Source organism: Vipera ursinii (genome assembly GCF_947247035.1).
Source record: "Vipera ursinii genome assembly, chromosome: 4".
NCBI classification, from domain to species: Eukaryota; Metazoa; Chordata; class Lepidosauria; order Squamata; family Viperidae; genus Vipera; species Vipera ursinii.
This window is the reverse complement of record NC_139514.1, coordinates 67,964,174-67,977,499: the sequence shown is the minus strand read 5'-3', so window position 1 is coordinate 67,977,499 and position 13,326 is coordinate 67,964,174. Positions and strand designations below refer to the sequence as shown.

Below are 13,326 nucleotides of genomic sequence, written 5' to 3'. Positions count from 1 at the left end.
GCCCTCTCATAGCAGTTTACAGAGTCAACATACTGCCCCCAACAATCTGGGTCCCCATTTTACTGACCTTGGAAGGATGGTAGGCTGAGTCAACCTTGAGCTGATCAGGATCGAACTCCCTAACAGTGAGCAGACTTAGCCTGCAATACTGCATTCTAACCACTGTGTCACCAGGGCTCTATCACATAGTATATTGCATAGTATATGACTAGGAATTCTTACTGATGGAATCTGATAGGGAATCACTGCAGTCCCTTTGTGCAGTTTCAGAATTCCAGGAATACTTGATGCTTGCTGGGATATGACTAAATGCTCTTTGTTTTTGAAAGAGAGAGAGAGAGAGGAGATTGCATTATAGTTTAATCAAATCATGTCTCACAGACTAATTGATGTATTGTGGCATCAGAAGTTGTAGGTAAATGCCATCTTCATCACACATCTAAAATGGATTAATAGCAAGTATGAGGTTGATTCCAAAAGAGTTTTTAATTGTCAAATATTATGTTTATTATTTTAAAATGAATTGCATATTCAGGGATTGCTGCTGTAATATTTTGCTTCTGTGAGCATCTAGTGCAAAAGTAGGCTTTTTAAAATAGCAAATCAGTGCAACCTGAACAAACTGGCTAATAGCAGAACAATGGGTTTACTAATAATAGTAAGAAATACAACCCTCAAAGATTCTCTTTGTTCCCTTCTCACACCCTCCCTCCTTGTTTTTAAAAATGAGGAATTATTCAACAATTAAAAGGACTTTTCTTCAACAGTGCAACTATCTCAAAGCCAAAGTGAGGAGAAGAAAAGGGTTTTAAAATACAAAAGACTGAGGGCTATTCTTTGTGACTATATTAATGTGCATTTCTCTAATCTATGACTTGGAAGAAAAGTAGGCTGCATAAATTGCACTTCCCTGACAGCCAAGCTCTTTTCTGTTTCATTGACAAACTCAGTGGACCTAGTTGCCATACAGTTTTAATGGAGAACAAAGTAAGGAAAGTGATGAGTGGATTCTCCAGATTCCCCCCCCCCCCTCTGCTACACAATGTCTCCTGGCAAAAAGAAATGGAGGAGAGAGCCAGAGACTAGGGAGGAGAAACATGCTAGCAAGGTACCTAACAGAAACTGGGGAGGTCCTGTCCTTTGATTGTGTCTTCACTGGCACGATTAATTATGTGTTGTGATCTTGTATCCATAGCAAGACTTGTGCTAGGAGAAAAGAAAAAATACTATTTTTAAAATGGAGCAACTAAAGACAAATTTAAATTCCTTTAATGCTGGGCTGACCATAAGATGGAAGGTAACAAGGTGAGGACATCTCTTTTAAATGTTTAGTAATCTTTGTGCCACAGTTAAAGAGATGTGAGGATTAGCTCTTAGTCATCCTTGCAGTTTTATATAAAAATTATACTACATCAATGTACTGGCAGTGATAATTAGTTCAGTCTAATTAATCATGTTTTAATAGAACAGAAATAAATCATTTCCCCTCATCCTCTTATTCCCTTTTTTCTTGAATGAGTGTCTTGTGGCTAACATTTTTTTTCCAAATGAGGGCTTCAATATTATGGTGTTTCAATGATGCTATTACCTATCAATGCATTGCAGGTAATGGTAAAGTATGCAAATTCACCGCCTGCCAACAGTGAAAGAACCTTGTCTTTTTGAGGAAGGAAAAAAGAAGGAATATTGTCATAGGATTCTGTTCATTTTGCTCATGCCTGGAAACTTATAAAACTGCTATTCAGTAACATTACATGTTAATTGTGAACCATTAATATGTAATTCAAATTTGACCTTACTCAATATTCTTTGTACTCTTTCAATGTTCACAGAAAAGTCTAATATAAACTGTACTATGGGAATCTTATTTTCTAATAGTTTTATCATGAAAGTAATGTTTTTACCTAAATGTAGTTGAGATCCATTCGCAGTTTTCATGTTTAGAGTGAGTTATACTGTTGCACCACTTGATATTATGAATAGTTTTATTTTCCCACAATGTTATTAACAAATTATCTTACATTATAGCTGCTCAAGAATCAAAAACACTTAAAGCAAGACCAAGGTCCAGGTAAGCAAGCAAAAATAAAAAGTCAATCTATCAGTATTTATTTTCCTGTTTTCACAACAAATTGCAATTCTAAAGTAAACCAGAAGATTTAGCTATTACAGTAATTTGGATAATATTTTTGAAGTGGACCTTCAAATACTACATTGAATTTGTCAAGTAATAATTTATTTTTCAATGCCTTTTGACTGATACCTTCTGTGCCTGATAGCTTTGATATAAAAATGCATCACATAAACTGTTTTAGATAAAATTCACTCCTCAAAACTAAGCATTTCATTTAGTAAATAGCACTTTTCTTTTATTTCTGCAGTTTTAATTACCTAAAAGTTTATATGATATAGTATATTAGGTAATTGTACTTTCCTGCATTGTTTTATTTTTGTGAAATGCATGGATTTTATTTATTCTATTTACTCTAATAAAAACATGTCACAGTAAACATATAAATAATAAAATAAAAACAATGTAGCACTAAATAAATTTCTAAACATATACAGTTAAAAGTTTCCTGTGAAAATTGTTTGTATACTTTTCACATTTAAATACGGTCACAACTAATTCTTATCTTCAATAAATGCCATACCCAACTTAATTTTTTTGTTATCATAACCTTATAATGAAGCTACAAGTGCTATAAGCCTAAGAAAGTTAAACTGTATAAACAAAGTGGATAACTGTCCTTCAAAAAATATTTTCTATTGTTCTTCCTGTAGTATTAAGATTAAATAGGGGGGGGGGGAGAAATAAGTATCAACCAAATAAGATATTCTTTTTGGGGGTGATATTTTTATTTTTTTCTAAATGACGACCTATGCAATTTTTAACCAGATGGTTTTAATAACTGTCAGAATACAGATTTATTAGTGGATTAATTTTTGTTCCTTCTCGCATATTTTAAAAAATTAAATCCCTGTATAAGAATATGTCCACTATTTATTTTCCCTTCAAAATGTGTGGTCCAAGATATTTGAAATATGCATGTTTCCAAAAGTAAAGACTGATTTGAAAGCAATAAAAACAAAACAAAATTAACTATAGCCCCAACTTTTCAAAGGTCAGCCTTACCTGAGTTGCAGTTGCTAAACTCTGCCTTTTCAGAATTCACTTTCGGGAGGGTCTTCAAAGTGCCTGGAAATATGAACAGCATTTGGATCTAGTTGAGTAGAGTCCCCTTCTGCTTCTTTTAATTATTGTTTTTGGTTCACTTTTCTCTATTGAATTTTGTTTTTTTTTTGTTTTTTTTAATAATGTGTGGTCACCTTTTATTAATCTTTATTTTTGTTAAATGCCTCTTGGAATCACATTTGTTGAGAAGTCAGAGGCCTTATAAATGTGTGAAATAAATATCTACAACTCCCCAGAGCGCTCCACTTTTCCTATGATTTTGCAGCAGCTACAAAGTGTAGTCACATAATCCTTGAAAAAGACATCACTGCTTCATAGTCATTCATAGTCCTACACACTCCACATTATTTTCTAGTAGCAAATACAAAAACTGGCACAGCTCTCTCTGAATACATTGTTCTCATGTGTTCCTTATTCTTTGTATGTATTCCCTGGAAACGTACTACTTCCAATTTAAACAAATTCATTCCCATAGCAGTTTGCCAGATACTAAATTGAGTGTTCTTTAAAAAAAATGAGGGTAAGAAGTCAGAGGCAGATGTGCAAGTGTCTACAAATAACTACATACTGTACATTCATTTTGTATCTATAAAACATGTATCCCAATTCGCTTAAAAACAAAATCCTACTTTGGAGTAACAGTACTCCAGGTACTCTGTGGAACAGTCTCATCCTGTTTACTATTATACCAGTCATCCACAAGTACTAGCAACAGAAATCAAGGAAAATAAAAAAGCTTCTTCCAACATATTAACAACAAGAAAAAAAATCAAGGAAAATGTAGGCCCGCTAAAGGGAGAAGATGGCAAGGAAATTATAGGCAACAGGGAGAAAGCAGAGCTGTTTAACTCAAACTTTGTGTCAGTCTTCACACAAAAAGAAACTACAGCCCAGCATACCAAAAAACCCCACTGCAAAAGACATAGCAGAAACAAAAATTAAAATAAGCAAGAAAATGGTAAGGGAGCACTTATCCAACCTTGATGAATATAAATCACCAGGACCCGACAGGCTACATCCCAAAGTTCTGAAAGACCTGGCAGAAGTTATCTCAGAACCATTGCATCACATCCTCCATAAATCCTGGAGAACTGGGGAAGTACCAGAGGATTGGAAAAGAGCTGATGTGGTCCCCATCTTCAAGAAAGGGAAAAAAAACGGACCCAAGAAACTACAGACCAATCAGTTTAACATCAATACCTGGGAAAATCCTAGAAAAGATCATCAAAAACTAGATCTGCGAACAAGCAAACAAAGTCATAACTAGTAGCCAACACAGGTTCGTCAAAAATAGATCATGCTAAACCAATCTCATCTCATTCTTTGATAAAATGACTAAACCAATAGACCAGCGAAACTCAGTGGACATAGTATACTTAGACTTCAGTAAGGCATTTGACAAGGTAGATCACAACCTACTCCTTGGTAAGCTAAGAAAAGGTGGGATAGACAACATCACTACCAGATGGATCTGTAACTGGCTAACAAACTCTACTCAACAAGTAATCCTCAATGTCACTACATCCACATGGAGAGAAGTAAGCAGTAGTGTACCACAAGGTTCTGCCTTAGGCCCAGTACTCTTCAATATTTTCATCAATGACTTAGACGAAAGAATAGAAGGGGAACTCATCAAATTTGCAGATGACGCCAAACTAGCAGGAGTAGCCAACACCCCAGAAGACAAACACAGGATCCAAAAAGATCTTGACCAACTTGAACAATGGGCCCTATCCAATAAAATAAGTTTCACTGTGGAGAAAAGCAAAGTCTTACATTTAGGCAGGAAAAACCAAAGACACAAATAAAGATTGGGCGAGACCTGGCTCAAAAAAGGTAATTGTGGAGGGACCTCGGAGTCCTAGTGGACGATCACTTGACTTTGAGCCAGCAGTGTGCAGCAGCAACTAAAAAAGCTAAACACAATCCTGGTATCAATGCTGCACACATTGACATGTTTTGCACTGACAATGTAAGAGACAGCCTTTTGTTTAAACTGCTTCACTTTGAATCTTGAAGGGAGGGAATTTTTCTAATGTCTATTTTGAGAATATAAGAAGCCCGTGTACAGAATGGGAGGAGAGACCTCATATGTGAAACTAATTGTATAATGTGATTTATGACATGTAGATAAGGGCAGGGATTGTTTGTGTGTTACGATGGGTTTGGGGGGAGGAGATTTCAGATTCTGGCATCCCTCCATGAGTGCCGATGTTTCATTTCATTACTAAGACTTTTTAGATAAATAATATGCCTACAATTTGTTTGATTTGTCTTATTCATCGGAACCATGACATCATGCTAGAATCTCCTTTCTTTCAAAGGGGGGTCCTGAACCCCCGCCGCTGTCTCTGGTAGGAGAGATAAGCTGGCAAAGATTCAGGGAAGAATCCTCAAGATGGAAAGAGAAGGCCTGATTGCTGGTGTTCTGTACCAGCCTGCTACCGGCCTTGCAGAAAGGCAACCCCTGTACAAACGGCAGAGGCTGGAAAACGTCTGAGGCTGGAAAACGTCTGCCAAGTTTAATTCACAAACAAAACAACAGAACATGAAACAAGATACCGGAACTTTGATCCTCAAACGGAGCGGTTGCTTTCAGCAACCAGCCCATCCCCAAACACTCCCTTTATTAGAGTTCAGGGCGTAGCCTCCCTGTGCCTCCTTCCGAGGAGTCCCACAGCCTTTCTCTGCTTGCTCCTGCTTGACTGCCTCCTGCGTCGGGCGTCCTTGAACAGGGCCAGCTGTGGGTCATCATCATCTGCACTGTCGGGCTCGGGCAGCTGAGTCTCCACCAAGTAAGAGGGGCCTGGCTGGGGGCTCTGCGAAGCCTCCAAGCCATCATCAGCAAGTTCGTCTTCAACACCCTCCTCCTCCCCCTCGTCTGAGTCATCCGAGTCATCCGACCCGGCTGCCGGACCCACAGGCTGACCCTGAATCACAACACTATCCCACACCGCAGGGCCCTTCCCCCGGGGCTGCCGATCCGGATGCGGTCGGGATGGGAATTGTTCGTGAAAAGCAGTCACCAACGCAGGGGCATGAACGGCGGTCGCGTCTTCCCAGGTGAAGTCCTCCGGCCCGTACCCTTTCCACTCGATCAGGTACTGGAAACGACCTTTCAGCCAACGGGAATCCCTGATGCTGGCGACCTCGTACTCGGGGGTGCTGCCTCCATCACGAGGTCCTGATGGGGGAGGTTCCGCTTGGCGGAGTGGACAAGCCGGTTGCTCGGGGACCAACAGAGACCGATTGAAGACGGGGTGCACGCGCAGGGAACGTGGCAGAGTTAAGCGATAGGCGACCGGATTGATGACAGCCTCGACTGGGAACGGTCCTAAATATCGGTGGTCTAACTTCCTCGCCAGCCGTGTGGACGGTAAGTTCCTGGTGGACAGCCAGACCCGATCCCCCACCGATAGTGGAGGCGTATCCCGTCTTGACCGATCAGCAAACCTTTTGTAATCGGCCTTGGCCTTCTCCAACTGCCGTCGCACCAATCGATGGATCGCCTGTAACTCTGCCATGAAGTCGTTCGCTGCCGGCTCCGGTGAGTCCACGGGAGAAAGGGGGAAAAACCGGGGGTGATAACCCACATTGGCCAAGAACGGTGTCATCTGCGTGGAGGTGTGCTGCGAGTTGTTAAAGGCAAACTCAGCTATGGCCAGATAGTCCACCCAATTGTTCTGCTGCAGGTTGACGTAGCAGCGCAGATACTGTTCCAGGATACCGATGACCTTCTCGGTTCCCCCGTCAGTCTGAGGATGATGCGCAGACGAGAGGCAAACCTTGATGTCCAACGCATGCATCAACTCCTGCCAGAAGCGGGCTGTAAACTGGGCCCCCCTATCGGAGACGACTCTATCGGGGAGGCCGTGCAGCCGAAACACCTGTTGGATAAACATACGACTAGTGGCGCGAGCTGACGGTAAGCCGCGACAGGGGATGAAGTGCGCCATCTTGGTCAGCATGTCCACCACCACAAACACTGTCGTGAAGCCGGAGGATGGGGGTAAATCCGTCAGAAAGTCCATGGACACAGCCCCCCAGGGTCTCTTGGGTGTTGGCAAAGGCTGCAGTAATCCAGGCGGGGCCCCTGTCACTGATTTGGCCTGCCTGCATGGGATGCAGGAGGTGACATAAGACTGGACATTGTGTCGGACTCGGGGCCACCAGAAGGTACGGGAGACCAGGTTCAGAGTCTTGAACAGGCCAAAATGCCCCGCTGCCGGGTTATCATGACACTGGCTGAGGACGAGTCCCCTGAGTGGCCCTCCCGGAACATAGAGCCAGTCACGATAATACAAGAGTCCATCCGTGACCGTCCAAGGCGAATCTGGCCCCACCTCCTACTTCCGCTGAGCCACCCACGCCTCCTGCTGCTGTGCCTCCCGGATCCGAGCCCGTATATCAACCGGCTCCCGCACCGCAGCAAAAGACTCGACGGGGATCACTGTCCTGGGCAGAAGCTTGTCTTCCACTCGGGTATATTCGGGCTTCCTGGACAGAGCATCCGCTCTCTGATTGTGCCCGCTTGGTATGTACCGAACCTGGAAGTCAAACCTCGCAAAGAAAAGAGACCACCGGATCTGGCGTTGGTTCAAATTCCGAGCGGTCTGCAGGCTTTCCAGATTCTTATGGTCCGTCCAGACCTCGATTTGATGCCGCGCTCCCTCCAGATGATGCCTCCAAGCCTCGAACGCCGCTTTGATGGCCAGCAGCTCCTTCTCCCAGATGGTATAGTTGCGCTCCGAGGGGTTCAATTTCCGAGAGTGATACGCGCAAGGGAAAAGAGTACCGCTGGGCGTCGTTGCCTGGAGTAACACTGCCCCAATGGCAATGTCGGAGGCGTCCGCCTCCACGACAAACGGCCGTTGCGGGTCAGGATGCTTCAAGATGGGCTCCTTCATGAAGGCTTCCTTCAAAGCCTGGAACGCCTGTTGTTCTGGTGCGTTCCACTGCAACCGAGTCTTCTTCTGCAGGAGCCGGGTGAGGGGGGCTGTCAAGGCAGCAAAGCCAGGGATAAAAGTTCGGTAGTAGTTGGCAAATCCAAGAAGTCGCTGAACATCCTTCACGTGACGCAGGGGTTGCCAACTCTGCAACGACTCCACCTTACTCGGCTCCATGGCGATGCCCTCAGGAGAAATGCGGTGACCCAGGAAATCAATAGTCACCTGGTAGAACTGGCACTTCTCCAACTTGGCAAACAGCCGGTGTTCTCAGAGTCGCTGCAGGACCTGACGGAGATGCTGATGATACACTTCACGCGACGGGGAGTAGATCAGGATGTCGTCCAGGTAGATCACGACAAACTGGTCCAACAAATCCCGGAAGATGTCGTTCATAAAATGCTGAAACACAGCGGGGGCGTTGGTCAGGCCAAACGGCATCACCGTGTACTCGAAATGTCCATAGCGAGTACCAAACGCCGTCTTCCACTCATCACCCGGCCGAACCCTGACGAGGTTGTAAGCTCCACGCAAGTCCAGTTTCATGAAGATCTTAGCCTCCCGGAATCGGTCCAAGAGCTCGGGGATGAGGGGCAGTGGGTAACGGTTGCGCACCGTGATGGCGTTGAGTTTCCGGTAGTCGCAGCAAAGCCGTAATTCGCCCGACTTCTTTTTGACGAGCACGGGTGCAGACACTGGCGAGGACGAGGGCCGGATGAAACCGCGAGCCAAATTCTTCTCCAGGAAGTCCCGCAATGCAGCCAACTCGGGCTCCGACATGGAGTACAAACGCCCCACTGGGAGAGGCGCATCAGGGACTAAATCAATGGAGTAGTCATAGGGCCTGTGCGGGGGTAATTGATCCGCCTCTGACTCGCTGAACACATCAGCAAAGTCGGACAGTTCGGGAGGCAAAGAAACCCCTGGGGAACCCTCCACCTGGCCGGCACAGATATGGCGGGAGTGGTCCACGCACTGCAAGCTTGGGAAGGTGACCAAGTTCTGTGACCAATAGATCTGTGGGTCATGCGCCCGGAGCCACGCCAGTCCCAAGACCACGGGGAAGTGCAGATCTGAAGTGATGTAGAACTGGATGGCCTCCACATGGGAACTGATGGCCATACATACTGGTTGCGTGGCGGCCGTAATAGGCCCAGACAGGAGCACTCGACCATCGATAGTCTCCACTAACATGGGCGGATCCACCGGACACTGGGGAACAGCCCATTTGGCCACAAAGGCTGAGTCCATAAAGTTTGTGGTGGCCCCAGAGTCAATTAAGGCATGGACTGGAATCCCCTCTGGCTTGCCAGGAAGGATCAGACGTGCCTCCAAAATCAAATGCCGTGGAGGTTCACAGGCACCATCGGAACGGCGTCGCTCGGTGTTGTTGTGGGACGCCCGATCTATCACACCGTCTAGATCGGGCTCGGGGCGTTTCCCAACAGCAAAGTAGGGGACTTTCTCGGGGCAGGCTTGGTCACTGATGCCCGCTGACGCTTCTTTGGGCAAGAAGCAGCCAAATGTCCAGGGTCCCCACAGTAAAAACACAACCCCCCCGATCGTCGTCTGTTCATTTCCATCACCGATAGACGAGACCTAGCGGCACCCAGCTCCATTGGCTCCTCCCTTTGGACTGGGGGCTCACGCACAACAGGGGCGGCAGGGGTCTGTGGGGTGGCACGGCGACTCTTTCGCTGCTGCAACCGGGCATCGATCCGCAGGCAAAGATGAATCAGCCCATTCAGGTCTGAGGGAATGTCCACACGGGCCAGCTCATCCAACATCTCCTCCGACAATCCATCCTGGAAGGCATCCACGAGCGCAGCCTCATTCCAGGCGGAATCCTGGCTAAGCAGCCGGAAATCGCTGATATAGCCCTGTAGGGGGCGTTGACCCTGCCTCAGAGCTTTCAGGCGTCGGGTGGCAGTCTGCGTCTTAATTGGGTCCTCATACATTAGACGCATATGGTCACAAAACCCCACAAAGTTGTCCAACAATGGGCTAGGTTGAGCCAGCAGAGGCGTGCCCCAACGAGCTGCATCACCCGAAAGAAGGCTTAACACAAACCCCACCTTATCGCGGTCAGTGGGGAAATCAGCTGCTCTCACGCTGATAAAGAGCTGGCATTGTCCCAGGAAAGCAGGAAACAGTTCAGGAATACCTGTAAACTTGTCCGGCATTGCAACTTGGCATTTTCTCCTGGGTGGGGGTGCAACATGAACCTGTGCTTGCAGTTGAGCCACCTGAGCTGCCAGCAAAGTGAGTTGCTGAGTGAGCTGAGCATTCTCAGCACGTAGCTGCTCCATAATAGTTGTAAGGGGTGGGAGGCTGAAAGCAAACTGTTCTGTACCAGCCTGCTACCGGCCTTGCAGAAAGGCAACCCCTGTACAAACGTCTGAGGCTGGAAAACGTCTGCCAAGTTTAATTCACAAACAAAACAACAGAACATGAAACAAGATACCAGAACTTTGATCCTCAAACGGAGCGGTTGCTTTCAGCAACCAGCCCATCCCCAAACACTCCCTTTATTAGAGTTCAGGGCGTAGCCTCCCTGTGCCTCCTTCCGAGGAGTCCCACAGCCTTTCTCTGCTTGCTCCTGCTTGACTGCCTCCTGCGTCGGGCATCCTTGAACAGGGCCAGCTGTGGGTCATCATCATCTGCACTGTCGGGCTTGCGCAGCTAAGTCTCCACCAAGTAAGAGGGGCCTGGCTGGGGGCTCTGCGAAGCCTCCAAGCCATCATCAGCAAGTTCGTCTTCAACACCCTCCTCCTCCCCCTCGTCTGAGTCATCCGAGTCATCCGACCCGGCTGCCGGACCCACAGGCTGACCCTGAATCACAACAGCTGGCAAAATTTCTGAAGAGGAAAAATTAAATAGTTTTCTGTGGGAAGATGAATTTGAGCCGATCTCCAAACTTCAGCAGATGACTGGGCTTATCTCGTCGTCAGTAAAGAATACATGCGGCAAGAGGCCCCAGAAGCAGAATGGGGAGGAGGGGTCAGCCCTTCAGCCTCTGAGAATCTGGGTGAGTGGAAAATCCTGTCTGCAGATCAGACTGCCTGCCAGACCCAGGAGTCCCCTGCCAAGCCCTCCAGACCCATAGAGACAGAGGACCCCAGCCTGGGGCCTCTGCAGCAATGGGAGGTTGGGAAGCCCCCACAAGTGAAAGGCCAACAACCTCTAAGCTTGTCCCAGCTAATAGAAGCCTTGCAACAGCTGGTGGTGGTGCAGAAACCTGAAGATCAGGAGCTGGTGGAAGGACAACAGCAAGGGTGGCAGCAGCAGGACCCAAACGTGCAACCCCTGAATGTATAGCAGGACCAGTGGGGCCAGCAGCAGTGGGGCCCCTGGCAGCCATTAAATCAGCAACCAGAGGGGGGCCAGCAGCAACTGGAGTCACAACAACAGCAGTGGGGGCCCCAGGAACCATTTAAACAAGGGTGGGGCCAGAAGCAATGGGGACCCCGGCAACCAATGATGAACCCACCCTTCAGAGCAACTTTCGATGGGGACCCAGAGAAACTAATTTTCTTCCTCAAGCACGTATGCTCTCATTTGAATAACTGGGCCCATCTCTACCCAGACCCAGGTTCTATGGTCGATGTGATTGCGTCCAGCCTAGAGGGAGAAGCATCCGAATGGTTGAACAATTTATATAACGAGCAAGCCCCTGACTTGGAGGACCCCCTCCTTTTCCTCCTAGGGCTGAGGGAAAGATTTGAGGACCCATCCGTCACCCTCAGAGTGGAAGAGCAAATCCATAAGATAAAGCAAGCTGGCCATGCAGGAGTTTCGAAAGCTGGCCGGTCGGATAGAGAGGTGGCCTGAGCAATCCATAATTCATCTTTTTAGAGAAGGATTAGATGACTACCTTTATCTGGCATGTATCTACCGAGCTGTGCCTGACCAACTGCATGAATGGTACCAGATAATGGTGAAATTAGATGTTCAGCTCACCCGCTATAAGAAGCCTCTCCTACCCAAACCCGAGCCAAGGTCAGAACAACCTGAATGGCAATCACCCCCACGAAGATCTCCAAGTACTGTGATGGTTGAAAGACCCAAGCCACCTGTAGACTCGTCAATTAAGTGTTTCCAATGCGGACAGCAGGGACATCGAGCAGTGAAATGCCCAGTCCCCTTTCACCAACAGCAGAACAGACCAGGACCAGCAGTGAGAAAGAAACCTGCACAGCGGCTAAAGGGAGAGAAATCCAACTGGATGGCACAGGAACCTGTTGTCCAGGTCACATCCCCCACACGGAAGGACGCCGGACTCAGACTGGATCCACCCCAGTTCTACCCTCTTTTGACAGCAACGACAAAGGGGAGAATGACCTGATGGTGAGTCGACGCATCCTACCCTTTTTATTGCCTGCTAAACTCATAATCCCTAAATCAGGGGCACAAATAGACACGAAAGTGCTAGTTGATACTGGCTGCTCCCGATGCATCATTAGCCGGTCATGTGCCTTGAGACTGGGCATATGGGCCAAGCCGCTCTCCAAACCTGTGAGGTTCGAGCAAGCCGATGGCTCCCTAATGGGAGGGACTTTAGTCACACAATTAACTAAGCCCTTGCGCCTGGAAATAGGCGAGCACTGGGATTTTTTTCGCTTCCTGGTAGCTCCAAAGATGTCTGAGACTGTGATCCTAGAACTAGCCTGACTAGACAAATGTAAGCCATTTATCTGGTGGGAAAAAGGAATGAGAACTGTGAGATTACCCATAGGGCCCGATCCCCCCATTGATTCAACAGATGTTACAGGAGATTTTAGCCCACCCAAGGAGCAAGCACACATGGCTGCCTTACGGCTACCTGGCGAGCCGCTTATCCCCAGCGAGTACCAGGATCTAGCAGAGGCGTTTAGTGAGAAAGAATGTGATACCTTGCCTCCTCACCGTCCTAATGATTGTTCCATCGAACTGTTACCAGAGGCCAAACTCCCCCAACCAAGAATGTATGCTATGTCCCCCCTTGAAATGGAGGAGATCCAGCAGTATGTGAATACAAACCAAGCAAGGAGATTCATTGAATGGGCCAAGTCTACTGTGGGAGCCCCTGTGTTGTTCAAAGAGAAAAAAGATGGGTCTCTTCGTCTCTGCGTTGACTATAAAGGCCTGAACACAGTGAGTGTGGAAAATAAATACCCTCTCCCCTCCTGAAAGACTTATTAACCC

General features: G+C 46.9%; 1 protein-coding gene across 1 annotated transcript in view; it reads left to right on the top strand.

Moving 5' to 3' along the window:
• REPS2 (RALBP1 associated Eps domain containing 2) overlaps positions 1–13,326 on the top strand; it is a gene marked incomplete at its 5' end in the record, with an annotated part of 120,916 nt that overhangs the window by 59,000 nt on the left and 48,590 nt on the right. The window contains one exon of the mRNA XM_083361282.1: positions 2,029–2,071. Coding sequence (XP_083217408.1) covers positions 2,029–2,071 — 43 coding nt within the window. The remainder of the gene's footprint in view (positions 1–2,028; positions 2,072–13,326) is intronic.